We start from the raw sequence: 23,546 nt of genomic DNA, 5'->3' as shown, positions 1-23,546 counted from the left end.
TCTCCAATTGACTCAAATTAGCCTATCAGAAGCTAATTGCCTAAAGGCTTGACATAATTTTCTGGAATTTTCCAAGCTGCTTAAAGGCACAGTTAACTTTGTGAATGTAAACTTCTGACCCACTGGAATTGTGATATAGTAAATTAAAAGTAAACTATTTGTCTGTAAACAATTGTTGGAAAAATTACTTGGCCATTACGGTTTGACACAATCTATCATTCTAGCCTTCAAAATATACTTCACTGACATTGAAAACTGAAACATACTTTAAGCTTAAAGCGATTGTTCACCCAAAAATGAAAATTCTATTATCATTTACTCACCCTCATGCCATCCCAGATGTGTAGACTTTCTTCTGCTGAACACAAATGAAGATTTTTAGAAGAATATTTCAGCTCTGTTAGTCCTTACAATGCAAGTTAATGGTAGCCAGACCTTTGATGCACCAAAAATCACATAGGCAGTATAAAAGTAATCCATATGACTCCAGTGGCTTAATCCATGTCTTCAGAAGTGATAAGATAGGTGCAGGTGAGAAACAGATCAACATTTAACATTATTTTAAACATTATCAATATTTTTTTTTTCACAAATCTCCAGTTTCACTTTCACTTTCAAAATGTGAAAATGTGATCAATACAAATTAAAAATTGATCTGTTTCTCACCCACACCTATCATATCACTTCTGAAGAAATGGATTTAACCACTGGAGTCATATGGATTACTTTTATTTGGCCTTTATGTACTTTTTGGAGCTTCAAATGTCTGGCCACCATTCACTTGCTTTGTAAGGACCTACAGAGCTGAGATATTATTCTAAAAATCTTTGTTTGTGTTCTGCAGAAGAAAGAAAGTCATACACATCAGTGATGGCACAAGGGTGAGTAAACGATGAAAGAATTTTCATTTTTGGGTGAACTAACCCTTCAACACTTACCCTAAACCTACCCCAATGAAGCCTAAGGGGCCGTCAGTGCTGTTTTTTTATTTTATTATTATTTATCTATGTAAACATGCACAAGTTGGATATCTTTGCCGTGTTTTGCTGTTTTTTCAGTGTTTCGCACTTGAATGGCCCATTTTGAAGATGGCTTATCAAGTTTTCACACCAAACACATTCTTCTGTTAAAAACGTTATATGGAGCGCAACAAATTAATCAGAATACACGGGTCTCGAGACACGTTTTTAACAGTTGATGTTCTTTTAACTTAAAAACGGGTTGCTCTTGTGCGAGACCTGAAAAAATCCAGCAAGATGCAGTGCAGTGGTCAAAGAAGTTCGTCAAAACTGTGTTTTGTGTGAGCGGCCCCTTAAAAGAACTTAAAAGCACGTCTCAAGACACCTGCATTCTGCTGTGCTGCTTTTTTTTTTAAACACATGCGCTTCGGTCTGAATGGCCCCTAGCGATATCCTTATTGTTTAAACATTGGCTTATTAACGTTTTGAAAAATGTAATAATTTTTTCTATTAAAACATTACTGTTATTACACGTTACACAACTAGATCATATTTGGCATATCATCTTATGGCGTATTTAACATCTTATGGAGTTTTCTTTTTACTTGCCGCAGTTGCTTTTGTCTTGCTCACTGGAGGCTTTAAGACATGACATAACACAAAAAAAGTTGACCCTAAGCCTGAAATCTGAGGCCAGTGATTGGTGATTGAAAAATAATTTTTCAGGACCATTAAATAATGTTGATCCAGGAATATGTCATACTTGTGTAAATCATGTTAAACACCTTTTATCCTTCCAAGAGCAGCCTCCAACAGAAATGCACATTGACCTATTTATCCATATTGACTTTGTAATAATTAATTTAATTGCTACAGACTGATTGTCCAAATATATGTATGGATCATTTGAGGCTCCTAATTGCTTAAATTGGGTTCCTACTCTTTTCTCACAGGAGAGGAGAATCTACTGGCGATATTGAAGAGAAGATGGTGGAAGTACATGATTCTGGGGTTGATCGATATAGAGGCCAATTACCTGGTCATCAAAGCCTACCAGTACACCACACTGACCAGCGTTCAGGTGGGTAACTCCTAGTGTTTGGAAACAACTAACTGAAAATAGCGATGCTGCTTAACTACATTCATCAGTAGTTGTTCCAGTAACAAGCTAACAACTTTTTTTTCCAACAAGTAGCAGTGTACAATGATTTTTTTTTATATTGCAAATTTTTAATAATCAGGCAATATTCAAAAATGCTCTACTAAACAGTTTTATTCTTTAAAGGCATAGTTCTCCCAAAAATGAAAATTCTCGTCATTTACTCACCCTCATGCCATCCCAGATGTGTGACTTTTTCTTCTGCAGAACACAAACATTTTTAGTAGAATATCAAAGCTATGTAGGTCCATACAATGCAAGTGAATCAAGGTGACCAAAACGTTGAAGCTCCAAAAAGCACACAAATGCAGCATAAAATAATCCATATGACTCAAGTAGTTTATTCCATGTCTTCTGAAGCGATCCAATCAGTTTTGGGTGAGAACTGACCAAAATGTAACTCCTTTTTCACTATAAATCATGACATCAGCAGAAAACAACAGTCTCTTTGGCGATCATGATTTCAAGCTTGATTACACTTCCTAGTGCCATCTGGTGCTCTGCGCTTGTGTCATGCTCTAGGAAGTGTAATTGAGCTTCAGAAAACATGGATTAAACTACTGGAGTGTTATGTATTACTTTTGCTGCCTTTTATGTGTTTTTTTGAGCTTCAAAGTCTTGGTCACCATTCACTTGCATTGTATGGATCTACAGAGCTGAAATATTCTTCTAAAAATCATCATTTGTGTTCTGCAGAGGAAAGAAACTCACTAACATCTGGGATGGCATGAGGGTGAGTAAATGATAAGAGCATTTTTTTTTTTTTTTTTTTTTTGTGAACCATTCCTTTAAAAGAACTGGTGTAAAAAAAATAAAAATAAACAAAAATGCTCTCATCATTTACTCACCCTCATGCCATCCCAGATGTTAGTGAGTTTCTTTCTTCTGCAGAACACAAATGATGATTTGCTCAATCCCTGTATAGTCTGACTAAATGTAGGTATGTTTTTGACATGGATGTATAAATGTAGGTGTTTTCTAGTTTTATTAGTTGTATGTTGTGTAAATATATGTGTTCAAGTTAAATGCTGTCTCCATTTGTTTGTGTTAAATACAGTTCTGATTATAACAATAAATTATCATCTGATACTTATATATTTAAAAAGATATTGCCCCTTAAATAGCTTCAATGTAGTTAGCTACTTTTTGTTGGTAACTTGTAACATATTTAGTTGTTTTAAAGGGTTGTTTGACTGTAGTTTAAAGCGATAGTTCACCCTAAAAATGACAATTCTGTCATCATTTACACTCATGTTGTCTCAAACACGTATTAATGTATTCTTTTCTGTGGAACACTAAAGGAGATGGTTAGCCTCAGTCACCATTCACTTTTATTACATCTTTTTACATCTTTTTTCCGTACAATAAAAGTGAATGGTGACTGTGACTGAACATTCTGCATAAAGTCTTATACAGGTTTAGAACAACATGACAGTGAGTACATGGTGACAGAATACATGGTATATTTTTGGCAACTTTGAATTATAAGTAGCTGGTCATATGCCTTCATCCGGTCTGCCCGATCAGCACTTACTCTGCTGTCTGTTTCATATTGTGCTTGTCATTTAATCTTCATTAAAGTGCTGTTAGTGCTGAAAGAGGCTTATTCACGTCACTGCTAATGGTGTTTGATTAGTGGCCAGAGGAGGACTCAATGATTATTAGACATTCCAGCAGAGAAAAGTATTGATTCTTTCACTTTTCACTGTCTTCAGCTGTTTGATGGAAAAATGTGTTTGCATCCAGTCTGGTCATATAGTGGGGCCCAAAAGTCTGAGACCACTAGTTTAATACAAAAATATTTTATTTATTAGAAATTATATTATCAGTATAAAAATTTGATTGATAAGATTAAATGAAAATTAACTCCACACGTTTGTGCTGATGATTCATGTTTTCCAGCATGATTCTAGAATGTTCCAAAAACTAGGAAATTTGCCCGACTGTACAAAGGAGTTAACACGGTCAAAATCACAAATTTGTTTATTTGATTGGTGACCTAGAAGTAGTGTTTAATGTTAAATATCTCTTATATATAATTTTGTCATAACTTTTATTTTTTTGTTTTTACATTGTTTAAAATCCTAAAACTTATTTTGTTAATAAGATTGAAGGAATATTCTGGGTTAAATACATGTTAAGCTCAATCGCCAGCATTTTTGGCATAATGCTGATTACCACAAAAAAAATAAAAATAATAATAATAATTTAAACTTCCCATCCCCCTTCTTAAAAAATAATAATAATAAAAATAGCAAAAATCAAGGTTATAGTGAGGCACTTACAATGGAAGTGGATAGGGCCATTTTTTGGAAGGAGGAAGAAATGTGAAGCTTATAATTTTATTAAAGTATTTACATTAATTCTGTTGTTAAAACTTGTCAATTATTTGAGCTGTAAAGTTGTTTAAATCATCGTTTACAGGGATTACAGTGTTTACAGCATTGCGTCATCATGGCATCAAAGTTGTACATTTTTTTACGTCTTGTGGCTATACTTTCGCAACAGTGAGTATTTTAACGTTTATGGATTGACCCCATTCACTTCCATTTTAAGTGCCTCACTGTAACCCAGATTTTAGCTTTTTTTTTTTCTTTAAGAAAAGGAGGGACATGTCAGATTTCATATTTGTGGTAATCCACATTATGCCACATATGCAGTCGATTAAGCTCAACTTGTATTGAACCCAGAATATAATTTAACCTTGTCTGACCCCGCATACACATGCATGGACATTGTATTTTGGCTTTGCTGTATGCAACGCATATTTAAATTCACTTATACCGACTGATCCTAATTTAGAAGACTCTGAGCTGTCAGTAAAGGGTTACATTTTCAGCGTACGGAGTCATGTGACAAAACAACATGGTACTGACCACAGTCTTTGGGAGAAACACTAACAAAGCTACATCTGGTAAGAAACCTAATTAAGTTTTTACATTGAAACCTGTTTTGAGTCTCTAGTTTCATCCAATATGCCATTTTTATTATTATTTTTATTTTATTTTATTTTTTTTAAGTGATTTATCACGAAATGCCAAGCTGCTAAACACAATGTACACTAATGTGTACTTTAGTGCATTTTTTCCTTAGAAATCCTATATTTACTGTGCATTATCACATTGTGAATCAATGGGTTCATCCATTTTCAAGCTGTAAAACACTTCTGGAAACAAAATAAACAATTTAATAATAAAAAATAAAACAAAATCTGATTTTTCTATAGCTTGGTATTGTTTAAAACTTAGTCCCGCTGTCCACTTATGTTGACATTAATTTTTAGGTAAACTATTTGATCTTTTTTTTTTTTTTTTTTTGTGGCATGTTTATTAGGTGCTACTAGTTACAAATCAAAAATGGAAATGGAAAATACACACAGCAGTCACACTCGGGTCTCAGGAGGTTAAATGAAATGATTCCCAGATTTTCAAAGTTGACTTTTGGACCCCATTGTTTATTAAGCTAGCCTAGCACCAGGTTTTAATAGAATATGCTCAGACCTGCATTTATAAGATCAACAGGCATAAATGAGTGTTTCAGCAGCGATCAATAAGGATTTCGTAACGTGCACAAAAGAGTATGCTAGTTAGAACAGGTCTTGTTATTATTGATTTGTCTGTGATAACATCCCATAGCATGATTATATCCTTATCATCCCATAACTAACGGTGAATAATATAGACTGTGTTAGATTTTATAAACCTCAAAATAGCACACTTACACACACACACACACTATGTTTTATCTTTTAAACGCACCCTCTGCGACCAATCAGAAGGTTACCACCAGTTCAGCACTACCAATTTTGAAAAAGTTCTTTATCTAGCACAAAAGAGATGGAGAATTGGCCCCTATCACTGGTTCAGTTCACACTGCTCAAAGTCTGTGGAGACTGTAGTGTCTCCGATCAGACAGTGGAACCAGACACAGGCCTTTCTGCTGGTCAGTCAATCAATCAATCAATCAACATTTATTTATAAAGCACATTTAAACACAACATAAGTTGTTCCAAAGTGCTGTTCAATAGAGAAAATGAAACACAGTAATAAAGAAAACAATAAAAAAGCAGTGTGACTAGGGCTGAAACGTTTAGTCGACGTTATTGACAAAGTCGACAATAAAAAAAATTGTGACAAAATTTTTTGTTGTCGAATAGTCGTTTGATCTCATTTAACGTAACATGAGATCACATTAAACTCTAATGATGATGCGCAAGAACAGCACTGCAGCTCGCGCCTGACTGACGAGAGGGAGAAAAAACAGCTCACAGTCCAGATGCACTCTGAACTTTCCAAACAGCTTCATTTGATGTAGATCGCAAAATATGAGGGAATTATAATGGAAAAATACAAAATAAGTAAATACAGAAACACTCTCGTTGTGGATTAAGTGGAAAAACATGTCGAGCATCTTTAAAGGAAACACCCAGACGTTACATCTTTAATGCAGTTATATTTAATGCGTTTTAGCTTTATTAAAGTTCAAATAATACGGAAGCAGATCATATAACTAACTACAAACTCCGAAACTGGCATTTCTCTGTGAGTTCAGTGCCTCTTCTATGAGTTACATGAATGTCCCGATCTAAGGGGGAGAGATTGAATCTGCACCTGGCTGATGCACACCTGTCGTGGGGACACTCATCCCTCAAGCGCGTGCGCTTAATGCAGCTAGATTACATTACATTTATGCATTTGGCAGACGCTTTTATCCAAAGCGACTTACAGTGCCCTAATTACAGGGACAATCCCCCTGGTGCAACCTGGAGTTAAGTGCCTTGCTCAAGGACACAATGGTGATGGCTGTGGGGATCGAACCAGCAACCTTCTGCTTACCAGTTCAGTGCTTTAGTCCACTACGCCACCACCTCTCCAGATTATAATGTGATCGCTCGCGACTTATTGAATCATAATATATGTCACTGTGCATTTCTTATGTTAAAGAAAATTGGCAATATGCAGCTTTAATAATAATTTTTTTTTTTTTTTTTTTGTTAAAGATGGATTGAAGTGAACAGAAAGGTGAGCGAGAGGGTAGTCTTCGCCCCATTATACACTGCAAAAAAATATGTTTTTGATTTGTTTTTGTTTTGGCTTGTTTTCTAATATAAATATCTAAAACTCCTTTAAAACAATGTACATTTTCTTCAGCAAACTATACTGCAGAAGAAAAAAATTGATCTGAGAATGTTGAATATAATATTAAAAATACAAATATTTTAAAATATCTAAAAATCATTTAAAAAAAAGATGCATTCACCTGAGAAGCAGCATATACGATATTTAGACTTGTTTTTTGAGAATAGATCTTGAATATAAGTATATTTTGTCTTTACTGCACTCGCAGAAGTATAACAAAGTGAAAAAAATACACTTGTATACAAAATACACTTATATTTAAGACACATTTTCTTAAAGCAAGTCTAAATATCTTATATGTTGCTTCTCAAGTAAATATATATTGTTTTAAGGATTTTTAGACAATTTTAAATGGAAAACAAGACAAAACACTTTATAACAATAGGATGTTTTTGCAGTGAATTACTTTACTGAATTAAACTTAAGTATTTTTTTCGCCTTTAATTCAGTGAATGTCAATTTTGTCCTCTTTATTGTTAGTAAGCACATTTAATACAACCTTTTAATTCGGGGCACAAGCTGAATAGTCGGTTAAGGGCTAATGATTAATTGTTGCAATAATTGCAGAATAGTCGAATAATCGTTCTAATAATCATTAGGTTAATCGATTATCAAAATATTCGTTAGTTGCAGCCCTAATTGTGATGAGGAGGAGGGTGGGCCTGGCCTTGAGGACAAACGCCCAGCACTGATTCGGGCTAATCAGCCGGGAAGGGGATAAATACGAGCCGGAGGTGCCGGTTCAAGAGAGACACATGCGGCCACTGTGTGTGTGTGTGTGTGTGTGTGTGTGTGTGTGTGTGTGTGTGTGTCTATGTGTTTGTGTTTAAGTTGATTTTAGTTAATTTATGTTATTAAAACTTACGTTGATTGTTCTGCCAGTTCCCGCCGCCTCCTTGCCCATCTTTTACTCGTTACATTGGTGCAGAAACCCGGCATTAAGAGAGGAAGAATGCCACCATGTATCCCTCACCTCTGGAGGATGTGGTTAAGACCCTCGCCAGCCTCCACCAGACACCACACACACACAGTGGCCGCATGTGGCTCTCTTGCTCTCGAACCGGCGCCTCCGGCTTGTCTTTATCCCCCTGGCGGCTAATTAGCCTGATTCGGGGCCGGGCGTGTGTCCTCATGGCCCAGCTCGGCCCAGCCACGCCCTCCTCCTCATCACAAGCATATACATAAAAATCACAATCAATAAACATCCATCATTTAAACATTTTTAAAAGCTTAAGAATAAAAATAGGATTTAAGGGAAGATTTAAAAATAGCTAACAATGAAGCAGACCTCACGTCATAGGGGAGACTCTTCCAAAGTTTGGGTCTAGCCACAGAAAAGGCCCGATCACCCTTGGATTTACATTGACAACGGGGGACAGACAAAAATAATTGACTGGAAGATCTGAGCGCTCTGGTTGGAGAGTAAGGGTGGAGAAGGTCACAAATGTATTTTGCACAAGACCAAACAATGGTTTATAAACAAAAAGAAGGATTTTAAAATCAACCCTGAACTTAACAGGAAGCCAGTGAAGAGATGCCAATATGGGGGAAATATGATCCCTGTTTTTTGACCCTGTTAAAAACCTGGCAGCCACATTTTGAACAATTTGTAAGTGAGATAATGCAGATTGAGAAAGGCCAGTGTACAGTGAATTACAATAGTCCAGCCGCGATGTACTAAGAGCATGGATCACAATTTCCAGATCTTTACTAGAAAGGAAATGTTTTAGCTTTGCAATAGATCTGAGATGAAAGAAGCTTCCCTTAATAACAGCACTTATCTGTTTATCAAAAAGAAGTGAAGAGTCAAAAATTATTTCAAGATTCTTAACTTTCTTTTGTACATTGGAAGAAAGTGGACCTAACTGGGCTTCCAAGACAGGAGAGGAGGACATGGAACAGCCTAAAATCAACACTTCAGTTTACCTTCATTTAACTGCTAAAAATTATTCGCCATCCAACTTTTAATGTCTTCAAGGCACTTCAGCAGATTCTCAAATGGGCAGTTAGTGTGTGGTCTAACTGGAATGTAAAACTGGGAGTCATCAGCATAGCACTAATAAGCGATATTATATTTCCAAAACATGTATCCCAGTGGAAGCATATAAAGGGAAAGCAATAATGGACCTAAAATGGATCCTTGAGGGACACCATAAGATGATGAAGAGGAAAAAGTACCTACGTTTACAGAAAAGGTCCTATCTTTCAGATAGGAAGCAAACCACTGCAAGGCCAGACCCTGGACGCCAGCCATACACTCAAGGCGTTTGAGAAGGATGTTGTGGTCAATAGTGTCAAACGCAATGCTGAGATCCAACAAAACTAAAACAGCATATGAGCCCGAGTCCAGAGCAAGCAAGATATCATTTGTGACCTTCAACAAAGCAGACTCAGTGCTGTGTAAGGATCTGAAACCAGACTGAAACGTGTCTAAAATGTTAAAAGCATTCAGGTAAGAGTGAAGCTGTGGATAAATTTAGAAACTGGCTGTTATTACTTTGTATTGCTGAAGAAAGATGGGGGTGTTTTTTAACAAAAGTTGCACAACTGTATGTTTAAAACTAGCTGGAACTAGTCCATTAGCTAGGGAGCTATTAATTATAGCTGTCACGCTTGGTCTAACTGTCTTAAAAACATCTTTGAAAAGACGTGCAGGAAGACAAGCTCAATTGTGTAATTTTGAAAAAAGTGATTTTACTTCAAACAAACAATTAAGTCAGCTTTTATGCCATTTAAGTCAGAGCAACTTATATTAGTGAGCACATACAATATCAAGTTTGGTGGTGAAGATAGAACATACAGGCTTTTGAGCATGCTCAGTTTGATCACTGACCCTCCAACACCCCCCTGTTTGAAATGTTGTGGAAGTTTAAATTTCACTGTTGTAAGATTATAAAGTCAGGCTCTACCACAGAAAATCAGGAAATATGTGGGAACTTAAATCTTTGATTTCGACTCATACCTTTAATGATGTTATCCATTTGTTAATGTCATGGAAAGGTCTTGAAAATTCATGGGTCAAAATCTGGGGGAACCTTGTAAGGCTGAGCAGTATGAACTTCACATTGTTGCGTCTGCTACTGAGCATGCCTGCTGGAGAAGCATTGTGGCTGAAGACACTACCCACAATCCCCTGCTCTTTATTTAAGTGTGTTTGGCCAAAGCATGCCAACTTATGAGGACATGTAAAAAAATTGTAAATAATCTGATTTGAATTAATAGTTGTTTTTGCTCTGTGTTTGTAATTATGTTTTGCTGTAAAAAGTTGTGTTTTGTTTAAAGTCACCATCTGGGTAATTAGTGTTCGCTTTGATTAAGTTTCTTTATTTATGAAGTTGATTCAACTTCTAAAAGTTTGAAGTACCTACACCACCATTTAAGTTAGACCAACTATTCGGTGTCTTGGTGGGGCTGATACATGATCTTATGTTGAAATATACACTACCGTTCAAAAGTTTAGGGTCATTTTTTTCTTTCTTTTTTTACATTTTAGAATAATAGAAAAGTCATCACAACTATGGAATAATAGAAATGGAAATATGGGAATTATCTTGTGACTAAAAAAATCCAAAAGAAATCAAAACAATGTTATATTTTAGCATCTTCAAAGTGGCCACACTTTGCCTAGATTTTGCAGAAATGTACTCTTGGCATTTTCTCAACCAACTTCTTGAAGTATCACCCTGGGATGCTTTTTAAACAGTTTTTTTTTATTATTATTATTTGGAATGCCCAATTCCCAATGTGCTTTTTAAGTCCTTGTGGTCGTGTAGTGACTCGCCTCAGTCCGGGTGGCAGAGGACGAATCCCAGTTGCCTCCGCGTCTGAGACCGTCAACCCACGCATCTTATCACATGGCTTGAGCGCGTTGCCACGTAGACATAGGGTGTGTGGAGGCTTCACGCTCAACTCACCACGTGCCCCACCGAGAACGAACCACATTATAGCGACCACGAGGAGGTTACCCCATGTGACTCTACCCTCCTTAGCAACCGGGCAAATTTGGTTGCTTAGGAGACCTGGCTGGAGTCACTCAGCATGCCCTGGGATTCAAACTAGTGAACTCCAGGAGTGGTAGCCAGCGTCTTTACAGCTTTTCTTGATTATTCGGTCCAAGTCATCCATTTCAAAAAGTTTTTTTTTTTTAAATAAAATTGTAGTTTTGTAATTAAATAAATTAATATGTTGGCACAATTATATTTTTGTCTACAAAACTAATTTCAAACATATAAGCATACGCCTTCATATCAAAAGGTTTTTAAGATCATGAGAAACATTTCAGTCAACTGACCCCAAACTTTTGAACGGTAGTGTAGATCTACTTAAACAATTTTGTTTTTGAGTTCGCTGAACTTTTTGTAGTAAGTTCATAGAACTTAAGATCCAACTTGAATTGTTAAGTTGGTAAAACTAATTAGTGGAGTAAACTCAAAAATGCCTTGCAGCTGGTTGCCTTACTTTTTAAGTTTACTCAACTTTTTATTTGTTACAGTGTTGCAGCCTGAACATTTCATTGTTGAAATTACATCAGCTAGCTGGGATGGGGAAACTGGTTGAAAGTGAGACTAATTGTGGAAATGCCAACTTAGAAGGTACAATAGTACAATTGATATTTTTTTATTTTGTGAATAAAATAATAATAAATGTAATTTATAAAATAATAATTTTTTTACAGGCCTCTGTGGAAGCATCGTTAAAGACATTATTCATAGGGTTTAAAACAGAATCAATTGTCTTAAAGCTTTGGGTTCACTGGAATTATCAGCAATTAATTTTGAAAAGAACTTTGATTTTGCCTCCTTTACTGATGTTTGATAATTAATGTTTAATTAATGTTTAACATGCCTTTAGAATATCATATGAGACCTGAAGCCTTTTCCACTTTCACTCCGCTTTTCTACACTCTTGTCTGAGAGCGTGGGAGACATCATTTAGCCAAGGCTGGAAGGCTTAAACGGAGCAGCACTGTCAAGAGTAATAGAACATGATTTATTAAAAGCTTCAACCAAATGTTCAGTATCCGTATCATTAGAAACATCGTCTGTGAAGTGTGATAAATAATAATCAGAAAATAATTTGGCGGTGGAGGAATGAATAGTACGGGAATAGTGTAAAGGCTGAGAAAAGGTAGGTAAAGGACACTGGCAAACAGATTCAAACACAACTGAATAGTAGTCAGAAATACCAGCATCAGAAACTTCAAAATTTGAAACATAAAAACAATGAGACAGCACAAGATCTAATGTATGACCCAAGTGATGCGTTGAACCATAGACTGATTGTACAGAATTCAAAGACTATAAGTGATACAAATTCTTTTACCAAAGCTTTGGATGGACAACAGAGGTGAATGTTAAAATCCCCAAGAATCAACAGTCTGTCACCACGAGTCACCAGATCTGAGAGGAAAACCGAGAATTGATGGATAAAGTCCTTATTAAATTTAGGAGGTCTGTATACCAGTGCACATAGAACGGGATCTCAAAGCTTGAATACATGTCCATAGGCAAGTTTCTGCATTTAAAACTGTTTCTGAAAATAGTGGCAACCCCACCACCATGTCCAGAAGTCCGTGGAGAACTTAAGAAGGCACAATGCGGGTGGGTGGAGAGATTGTTGAGAGACGTTAAATCCCTGGGGTTTAGCCACATCTCAGTCACAGTGAATGAGACAAAGTCATTTAGAATAAAAGATTTATTCGATATGGACCTTGCATTCACTAAGGCCATCTTGACTGTAACAGAGTTTGTACTCTTAGGAGAGCTGAGAGATGAGTGCTTCAGCGAACTGAGATTTTTAAAATTGACTCTCCAACTGGAGTCATCACTTGAACTGGCAGGGAAATGGCGACTTATTGTCGGGGGTGGTGGCCGCCATCGTCAAGCAGAGATCATGGAGAGATCCCCGGTGGACATACCGGGGGTGACGTGTGATTCCCAGGGTAGCACAATGATTGTAGACTCCAGTGGGAGGATGGAACGAGGAGTTCGGTCGCTGTAAATACACGGGAGAGTAATAAAGCACCATGTTAGGAAAACAGTAAAAACATGGGTCGGTGAATAAGCACCAAGTTCCGTGCTTGGACTGATGAAAATCAGCGGTAAAGCTCCAGTAAAAGGTTAATCAAAGGCAGAATCCCTGAAGCAGGGCACTAGAGATCTTTATTATTGCCGCTACACTATTGAAGAGCCACCAGCTTTACTTAATGATTTGTTAAAGGTATGTTTCATGTTCAGTACAAATTAAGCTCTATAAAAAGCATCTGTGGCATGCCCATTTTGGTCAGTTATTCCCAGAAGAGAAAGTACATTTTAAATGTGTTCAGTGTCTGGTAAAAGTTACGTTGGTCAACTTTTAGGAGTACAATAGCTGTCTAATAGTTCCTCGGATCGCATCATTAATATGATTAAAATGTTTTCCAAAGTAATCTTTTCAGTAATCAAAAGACTTTTTGAATGTAACTGTATTCTGATTACAAACTATTTAAATTGTAACTTTTATTGTAATACAGTTACTAATAACTTGTAACAGGATTACGTATTTAAAATACCTGTATTCTATAATTCCCCAACCCTGCCCAAGAGCTATAACAAAAGTATGATGATGGTAAAAATGTAGTTTTGGGGGTAGAATACTTTTAAAAAAAAAAAAAAATATTCTAATCGAATAGGGTTTTCAACTTGGTGTTTTAAACCAACATGCAAAACCACTGCTTGATAAAACACATTTGCGCATTCAGACATTTTACTTAAGATCTTAGCGTTACTGAAATATAGCCCTTGTGACAACTTCCCTATCTGACAACTAACCCCGGTCTACCCTACTGTATAAATTGAAAGTGCTTATTATTACACTGTTTGAAAGAGATCACACATTAATTTATCATGACTATACACTATTAACAGTAACTGTAGTAACTATGGTATTTTGGCGGTTATGTAAGTGTAGCAGGGCAACATTCAACAGTAGAGAGTAAACCTGTTTTTTTTTTAGAAATTAAAACATGCACACACAGCCCATGTTTCTCCAGTGTTGAACTTCACATTGTGTATAGGAAGAATCAAATGAAAAATGCTAGTTCAGTCACAGACAGAGACATGGCAAGTGACTGAAAAACAAGCTAGTGGCTCGAAGAGAACTAGTATATTTCAGCTTGAAAGGAAAATTCTCGCCTAGAAAGATAGCTTGTTTGATGAGGTCACAGGGCTCGCTGCTCATCCCTTGCACACGTCTTGCACACTTCTTGTGTGAGAAAATGCTTCCTAGCTCCCAAACTTTTACCGTTTTCCCTTGTGGTTAACAATGAGTGTATTTTATCATTTTTATATAGGCTATAATGAGGTTACACTATGGCTCATCAATATTAATAGGCAGCCATGCAGATCCATGCGATGGAGTCGCTCTTTTTTGCCTATTAAGGGTAGATGATTACTTGTTATAGATGGTCATGGAGTTGACTGAGCTCCAGAATGCAAATGTCCTTACTAATTCGGCTTATACTGTATATTCTCTTTTCCCTCTTTCTGTCTGTCGTTTCAGCTTGGAAAGTGTAATTTCAACAAAACTATCTATAAATGTCTGTGATCTTGGTCAAGTCATTTTCATTTGTTTAGCGCACATCATTTCAAAGCAGCTGTACAGAAATGTATAGTGTAACAGAAAATTGTGCTGTAATGCTCTCAAAAACAAAGTGATTTAAAATGATGCCTTAAAAATTGCAGAAATGTAGGCATTGTATAACTTTTATGACCTAATTATCATGGTTATGTGCCCTTCAGTCTTTTGTCTTACATGAATAACCTGAAGTTAGAGCCAAAACTCAGAAAATCGTAAAATGCAAATGAGCGCAATCAGAACTGCAGCATTGTAAAAAGTTAGGACTAGTTAGAGCTTATGGCTGACAATTAACCATGTATGACTTTCTTTCTTCTGTGGAACACAAAAATTGATGTTAGGCAGAATGACAGCCTCAGATTGCTTACATTGTATGTGAAAAAGATGCAACGAACTTGAATGGTGACTGAGACAAACATTTTGCTTGACATCTCCTTTTGTGTTTCATGGAAGAAAGCAAGTCATGCAAGTTTGGAACAACATGAAGGTGAGTTAATGATGACATCATTTTCATTTTTGGGTGAACTATCCTTTTAACCACAAGGAGCAACTTTCTTGGTACCTTTAGCATTTACATTCACAGTTCTGTTTTTTATTGAATATATATTCTTGCATGTCTTCCACAGCTGCTGGACTGCTTCGTGATCCCAGTGGTTTTACTGCTGTCGTGGTTCTTCCTGTTAGTCAGGTATAAAGTGTTGCACTTTGTGGGGGTGGGCGTGTGTCTCCTGGGCATTGGCTGCATGGTGGGCGCAGACGTCCTGGTGGGCCGACAGCAAGGCCTCGGTAATTATTATTATTATTATTATTATTATTATTATTATATTTTTTTATTGTTATAGTAATTTAATTATTTTAATTATGACATAATTATTTGGTATTATATAATTATTATTATTATTATTATTGTCTATTAATAATTGATTATATATATATATATATATATATATATATATATATATATATATATATATATATATATATATAAAACACACATTTATTTTTTGGAAATATATTATAATTATTTATTATCAATTGTTATACATCAGTATTACTATCAATAAATAGTTAGTGCATTTTGTTTTTCTCTATTTAGTTTTATTTAAAAAAAAAAAAGCATAAAATAAACAATTAAATTGGTTCTGCATGTTGATTTTAAGAAAACAGCAGCGTTGTTGTAAAGATAAAAGTAAATTCCCGTCCATTTAGATTGAAAACAACTATTAAATTGATTCAAGTGATTCTGCATGTTGTAGTATCTGTATAAATATAATCAGTTGTTAAAAAAAAATAATGGTGGATCTCTAGTCTTCTCCCCTCCACTCTTTGAATAAAAACCCACACAAAAACATGTGCTCATTTCCCCAGCATGGTGTTGCATTTCACATGCAGACGTTACATCAGTGTAAAGCACTGCTAAATCCTCCCCTGAATTCCGGAGATTGATTCGGTCTCTGTCTGTTATTAAATATGAATGTACGGTTTGTCTATACCATTTCACGCACAGCTTTTTCCAAGATGCCAGTCCAGTGAAATGAATACTAATTTGCAGAGATTCTGCTATTGTTAGATTTGTCTGAAAATGATTTACTCGCAAGTGAGTAAATATTATTTTCATCATCTTGTATAAAAAGGTTATGCTTAGTACCATGGATGGAAAATGGTCAATTTTTGTGGCTGATGGCTTTTTTTTTTTTAGCATAACAGAGAGATTATTAAAACCCTCCTGGCTCGCCACTGATTATAGCTCAAACATACCCATACGAATCGATATCAAATCGAAATCGGAATCTAATCAAAAGCTTGTGAATCGAATCGAACCAGGAAATCTATATCAATACCCAACCCTACTGGATACGCCAATAATGTGCAAATGAAAATAAAAATAGTTGGGCTGTCAATTTAACACGTTAATTCAATGCGATTTAATTATACAAAAAATAACATGTTAAAAAAATTATCGCAATTAATCGTGTCCCCGGACTGTGCAATTTTAAACTTGTAGTACCACCTGTTTTCTCCAGGGGCAGTAAGCGAAATTCCAGCTGTGTAGGCAATGCGCAGTTTACACAGAACAAACCGCACTTACCAAGGGCAGACAAGACAAGATGAGAACACGTTCTTGCATTCAAACATGCTTGATGGAACGCAAATCTGAATGCAGGGATATCAAGACGTGTTTTTCTAAGTTTCAAACTGTTTAACTTGACACAGTGACCTACAAACGGTACATTTATGACGCAACGCAGCCGAGACACTCCAAAAGCATTCGTCTGACACAGGTATACATTGACGCTTCCTTAAACAAGCTCTTATAATAAATCTAAAAAATAGTAATAGTAATAAAATAATAATAATTAACTTGTTATTTACTTTTCACATTTTTTTTATATGTTATTTTAGTCTAATCAAAACTTAGTGGGCAGGTATTGTTGAAGCTTTATCTGTCTGTTTTACCACAAAGTAGTACTTAAGAGGAATTTGACAGGTACAGTATCTATTATATTAATATAAAAAATGAATAAACTATTACCTTTATTCATGTTTTATATCTGTGGTCTCTGAAACCCCAACAAATGTAATGCAACTTTTCTTCTTCATTTTATTTATTTATTTTAATTTTTTACGGAGAATGAGTGTTCCTTGTCTGACACTCACTGGACGTTGTGTCGATGTATTAACACCAGGGGTTCGCTCTTGAGAGCCCCGGTCACCTTTGATTTATTCAGAAAAGGCCAGTGAAAATTGGCAAGTGGAACTTGCATGCCACTCTCCACCCCGGACATATGGGTATAAAAGGAGATGGCGTGCACCACTCGTTCAGACTTGTTCTTCAGAGCCGAGCGCACGTGTCTTTCCCCAGAAGTCATGGAAGGCGCCTTTCTCCACCCATACACGCTTCGCGGGCTCATCCACCCTGACTACCCTCGACGGCGGAGCGGCAAAGGGATATGTAAAGCTTCCCCAGGTAGAACGTGCTGTGGCTGTGCACTTATGCCCACAGGGTGCAGCCACCTGAAGGAACCAACCAAGGCTCCCTTCCAAGGCTTGTATGTTTTCTTCATTGTTAGCGGTGAAGGCTTACAATGCCACGGGTCAGGCCGCCTCCGCCCTGCACGCCATGGCCATCCTGCAGGTTCACCAGGCCAAGGCGCTTAAGGATCTGCAGGAGGGTAGGACCGACCCAGGGCTGATGCAGGAACTGCGCGCGCCCATGCATGACGCTAAGAAGGATCGCTTTCTCGATGCGCTCATCTTCCAAGGGGGGCTTTTTGGTGACTCTGTCGAGGACTTTGCCCATCAGTTCTCGATGGTGAAGAAGCAGACGGAGGCCATCAAACACATCCTGCCAAGGCGTGACTCGGCCGCTTACAAGCCTCCGAAGTACCGCGCCCCATCTGCCCCTCACCAAGACCATCCTCCTGTGGCGTTGGCTCCAGCTCCCCCCACCATCAGAGCCCACACGCCGACCTTAGAGAAGAAGATCCTCCTGCAGGAAGGCACCGCCTGCCCGTCAGCCGGCTGCCAAGAACACTGGATGGGCTTCGAAGCAGCCCTGAGACAGGCGACCCAGGGATGAGGTTGCTGACTCCGACCGGCCTGTCCCAGGTGAGCGTACAGGATCCATTCCACTCATGAGGTGAGTATGCCTTCACTCATAACATCGCCGGGTACCCACTGGGCCCCGGCACCCAATTTGTCGGTAAGAGAGCAGTTTCCTCACTCCCTGGGTCATTCTCTTATGCTCAGCCCCTTCGGCCCTCGCAACGGCCAGGCGCTGAAAATGTTCCTGGTCAGCAAGCGGGATGCTAGTATCTCGCATTCCCTTGTTCTCCGTCGAAAGAAGTCTGCCCTGACAGCCGCCCCACCATTGCGGGCTGGCAGGGCAGCACGCCTCCCCGGTCTTCCCAGTGGGGCATCGGCTCTACCTCGCCACAAACCACCCATCCCGGGCATGGTAAAACCGATCATTCCTCTGGTGCCATTAGTGCAGAGGCTGGGAGCCTGGCTAGTGCTCTCCAGCCTGCCGCGATGGCTTATCAGGAAGATCCGTCTCGGCTACGCGATCCAGTTCGCCAGACGGCCACCCAGGTTGTGCCCAATTTGGACCTGCGTACCTTGAACAGAGCCTTACACAGGCTTCCGTTCAAGATGCTGACACAGAAGCACATCCTGGCATCAGTACAACATCAGGATTGGTTCGCGGCAATCAACCTGAAGGACGCGTACTTCCATGTATCGATCCTTCCTCGAAACAGACCGTTTCTTTGGTTTGCCTTCGAGGGACGAGCATACCAATACAAGGTCCTTCCCTTTGGTCTGTCCCTGTCCCCTCGCATCTTTACCAAAGTCGCAGAGGCTGCCCTGGCCCTGCTAAGGGAGAAGGGCATTCACATCCTCAATTATCTCAATGACTGGCTGATCCTAGCTCACTCGCGAGATCTATTGTGCACACAGGGACCTTGTGCTTCAGCACCTCGACTGACTAGGGCTTCATGTCAACCGGGAAAAGAGCAAGCTCTCCCCTGTGCAGAGTATCTCTTTTCTCGGTATGGAGCTGGACTCGGTCACCATGACGGCACGCCTCACGAATGAGCATGCACAGTCAGTGCTGGCCTGCCTGAAAACCTTCAGGTGGAGGACAGCGGTGCCACTGAAACAATTTCAGAGGCTCCTGGGGCATATGGCATCCTCGGCGGTGGTACTTCCCCTCTGGTTGATGAATATGAGAGCACACCAGCACTGGCTACAGACTTGAGTCCCGAGCTGGGCATGGCGCCACAGCACCCAGCGTGTGACTATCACGCCACGGTGCTGCCACACCTTCAGCCCTTGGTCAGACCTGGCATTTCTACGGGCAGGGGTTCCCTTAGAACAGGTCTCGAAGGTGCGTTGTGGTCATGACAGATGCCTCGAATTCGGGCTGGGGCACCGTGTGCAACAGGCAGGCAGTTTCAGGGCTCTGGACGGCCCCCACCTGCAATGGCATATCAACTGCCTAGAGTTGCTGGCAGTATCGCTGGCTCTGCGGAGGTTTTGGCCGTTGATTCGGGGCAAGCATGTGTTGGTCCGGACAGACAACACCACGACCGTGGCACATGACGCATGTCGCAACTCGCCCGCCGCCTCCTCCTTTGGAGTCAGCAGATGTTGAAGTCCCTACGAGCCACTCACGTCCTCAATCGTGCAGTGGATGTGCTCTCAGGACAGGTAATGCTCTGCGGAGAGTGAAGGCTCCACCCCCACGCAGTCCTGATGATTTTGGGAGAGATTCAGGGAGGTGCAGGTGGACCTGTTTGCCTCCCGAGAGTCCTCTCATTGCCCCCTTTGGTACTCCCTGTCCGAGGCTCCCCTCGGCACGGATGCCTTGGCACACAGCTGGCCTCGGGGTCTGCGCAAGTACGCATTTACCCCAGTGAGCCTTGTTGCACAGACACAGTGCAAAGTCAGGGAGGATGGGCAGTAAGTCCTGATGGTTGCGCCATACTGGCCCAACCGGACTTGGTTCTCAGACCTGATGCTCCTGGCAGTAGCCCCTCCCTGGCATATTCCCCTGAGGTGGGACCTTCTCACTCAGGGGCAGGGCACGCTCTGGCAACTGCAGCCAGACTTCTTGAACCTCCACATCAGGCTCCTGTATGGGATGCGAAAGACCTATCAGGCCTTTCGCCAGCAGTGATAGACATGATTGCTCAAGCCAGGGCCCCCTCCATGAGGCGACTGTATGCTTTGAAGTGGCGTCTTTTCGTGAACTGGTGTTCTTCCTGTGGGGAAGATCCACAGAGGTGCATGGTCAGGTCTGTGTTGTCCTTCCTACAGGAGGGACTGGAGAGACTGCTGTCTCCCTCCACCCTGAAGGTGTACGTGGCTGCTATAGCAGCATATCATGATACACTGGTTGGGAGACCCTCGAGGAGGCGATCATCAGGTTCCTCAAGGGCGCGAGGAGGTTGAATCCTCCTAGACCGCACCTAATTCCCTCTTGGGATCTCTCTGTGGTCCTGTCGGCCTTACAGAGTGCCCCGTTTGAACCCCTGGAGCAGGCCGAGCTCAGCACTGTGTCGCTGAAGATGGCCCTCCTGGTAGCGCTTATCTCTATCAAGAGGGTTGGGGTCCTGCAGGCCCTCTCTGTCATCAGCAAATGCCTGGAGTTCAAGCCGGGATACTCGCACGTGACCTCGAGACCCTGGCCCGGTTACGTGCCCCAAAGTTCCCACACTCCCTTTCAGGATCAGGTGGTGAACCTGCAAGCACTCCCTTCAGAGGAGGAAGACCTAACCTTATCATTGTTATGTTCAGTTTGTGCCCTGCACATTTATCTGGACTGCACAGAGAGCTTTAGATGCTTGGAGCAGCTCTTTGTCTGTTTTGGAGGACAGCAGAAGGGGAAGGCTGTCTCCAAACAGAGGCTGGCCCATTGGATTGTGGATGTCATATCTTTGGCTTACCAATCGCAAGACCTGCCGTTTCCCTTGGGAGTTCAGGCGCACTCCACCAGAAGTGTTGCGTCCTCCTGGGCACTGGCAAATGGCGCCTGTCTGACAGACATATGCAGAGCAGCGGGTTGGGCTACACCCAATACCTTCGCGAGGTTCTAAAACCTCCACATAGAACTGGTTTTGGCCCGAGTTTTATTGGGTACCAATAGGTAAAGATCGGGAAGCCGGTTGGGTGTATCACTTGCATTAGCGCCTTTCCCCTCTCGAGGTGATAATGTGCGCTATCTTATCCATAACAGTTCCCCGCAACTGGTGACACTGGATGCCTTCTCGGTTTCTTAAGAACTGTACGGTGACGAACTCGGTGGAGGAATAGCGCCGCCAGGCCCAGTACTCGTAGTATGGCCCTTTTCAGGTGAGCCCGTGTACTTGGGCTCAGTGCTCCATACGTGGTGATTCCCCCCTCGGTAATCCCATATGATGTATTGCCACTGTTCGGTTTCCCCCTCGGTAGAGCTTCGCTCTGCCTCGACCACTGTGGCTGTGTACCCTCTCCATAGATAGGGTCCTCCCCAGGGGTTTCGCTCCATATGTGAACTTCCCGGTCGGTAAGTCCATGTGAGGTATTCTCCACGTGTTAACCTCCCTCCGGTAGGATGTGGTCTCCGTAGTACTCTCTCTCCTGGAAAGGGAAGAGCACTTTGCCAGCGCTAATCTATCAGGTGCTCGGCGGGAAATTGCTTAATACAAACATCAGGAAAGGCCACCGCCAGTAGCCTCCTCGGGTAAGTGCCTCCTCCCACCCTTAACGGGACCAAGGAGGCACCTTACTTAACTCGCTGGAAGGTCACGTTGTGGTTGAGCGTTCGCTGCGAGGCACACAGCAGCTTGCCCGTGTCCGCTCCTCCATACATCGTGACATGGTTCAGTGCATGCAGCGTTTCGTATAGGAACCCCTAGTGTCACTACATCGACACAACGTCGAGTGAGTGACAGACAGGGAACGTCTTGGTTACTGATGTAACCTCTGTTCCCACAGAGGTTACATCAGGTTACATCTCGTTCCAGAGACACAAAGTCTCTGGAACGAGACTTTGTGTCCCTCCTGCCGCGGCGCTAAACCAACCGTTGACATGGCCGGAACTCTCTCTCGGATCCTCAGCACAAATCTGAATGAGTGGTGCACGTCATCTCCTTTTATACCCGTATGTCCAGGGTGGAGAGCAGTTTGCAAATTCCACTCACCAATTTTCATTGGCCTTTTCTGAATAAATCAAAGGTGATTGGGGCTCTCAAGAGCGAACCCCTAGTGTCACTACATCGACACAACGTCTTTGTTCCCTCCATCAGGGAACAGAGGTTACATCAGTAACCAAGACCTTATGAATTTTGAAATATTGTTTATAATCAGTTCTCATAAGTTTGGGTGTGTCATGAAGCATTAGAGTTCGTTGAAAAAAAAGTTATTTTATGTTACAGCAAAATCAGTATTTGATCACCATGACTGCACTTCTATGTTTCATGTTCAAAAGTATAATTAATGTGTCAGAATGAGAATGACTGATAAATATTGCATGCAAAATGTTTAATGTGTCTTTCAGCATATATACCATCCTAATTAATGCATTGGCTGTGTTATGGCTCATCTCTGTTCCATACAGGAGACCATAAACTGTTGGGAGATCTGTTGGTTCTTGCAGGGGCGACGCTCTATGGCATCTCCAACGTATGTGAAGAATTCATAGTAAAGAACCTGAGCCGGGTTGAGTTCCTGGGTATGATGGGTCTCTTTGGCTCCTTCTTCAGTGGGATCCAACTGTGAGTCTATTACAATGAATAGTTAAATTATATCCTTAATAAAACAGAGTTTTGTGGCTCTTAGTCCATGTCTGTTAGCTTTGAACCTATAAATATGCTTGTGACAAAATATAGACTAATATAAACTTTTAGTGTTTCACTAAAGGAAAGATGTGCCAGGAATATATATATATATATATATATATATATATATATATATATATATATATATATATATATATATTAACTATTTAATTTTTTACCAAGTGATTACCATTGCATAGTTTTGTAATAACAGTTGTTTTCATAAAAGTTTAATGATCTCAGTGGGATTCCCTTGTTGGGTTGCTCCACAATCTATCTTCTAAACTGCCAGCCACCTGCTGTCTATGTAAGGTAATGGACGATCCCCCAGATCCTCCACACAGTTTGACGTTTA

General features: G+C 40.1%; 1 protein-coding gene across 1 annotated transcript in view; it reads left to right on the top strand.

Annotated features, from left to right (window-relative positions):
• LOC127410255 (solute carrier family 35 member F1-like) overlaps positions 1 to 23,546 on the top strand; it is a 143,045-nt gene that overhangs the window by 82,256 nt on the left and 37,243 nt on the right. Inside the window, exons 3-5 of the mRNA XM_051645420.1 lie at positions 1,913 to 2,040; positions 15,497 to 15,656; positions 22,972 to 23,128. Coding sequence (XP_051501380.1) covers positions 1,913 to 2,040; positions 15,497 to 15,656; positions 22,972 to 23,128 — 445 coding nt within the window. The remainder of the gene's footprint in view (positions 1 to 1,912; positions 2,041 to 15,496; positions 15,657 to 22,971; positions 23,129 to 23,546) is intronic.

This window comes from Myxocyprinus asiaticus, chromosome 19 (genome assembly GCF_019703515.2).
Source record: "Myxocyprinus asiaticus isolate MX2 ecotype Aquarium Trade chromosome 19, UBuf_Myxa_2, whole genome shotgun sequence".
NCBI classification, from domain to species: Eukaryota; Metazoa; Chordata; class Actinopteri; order Cypriniformes; family Catostomidae; genus Myxocyprinus; species Myxocyprinus asiaticus.
The sequence above is the reverse complement of the archived record's forward strand: the minus strand, read 5'-3'. Positions and strand labels throughout refer to the sequence as shown.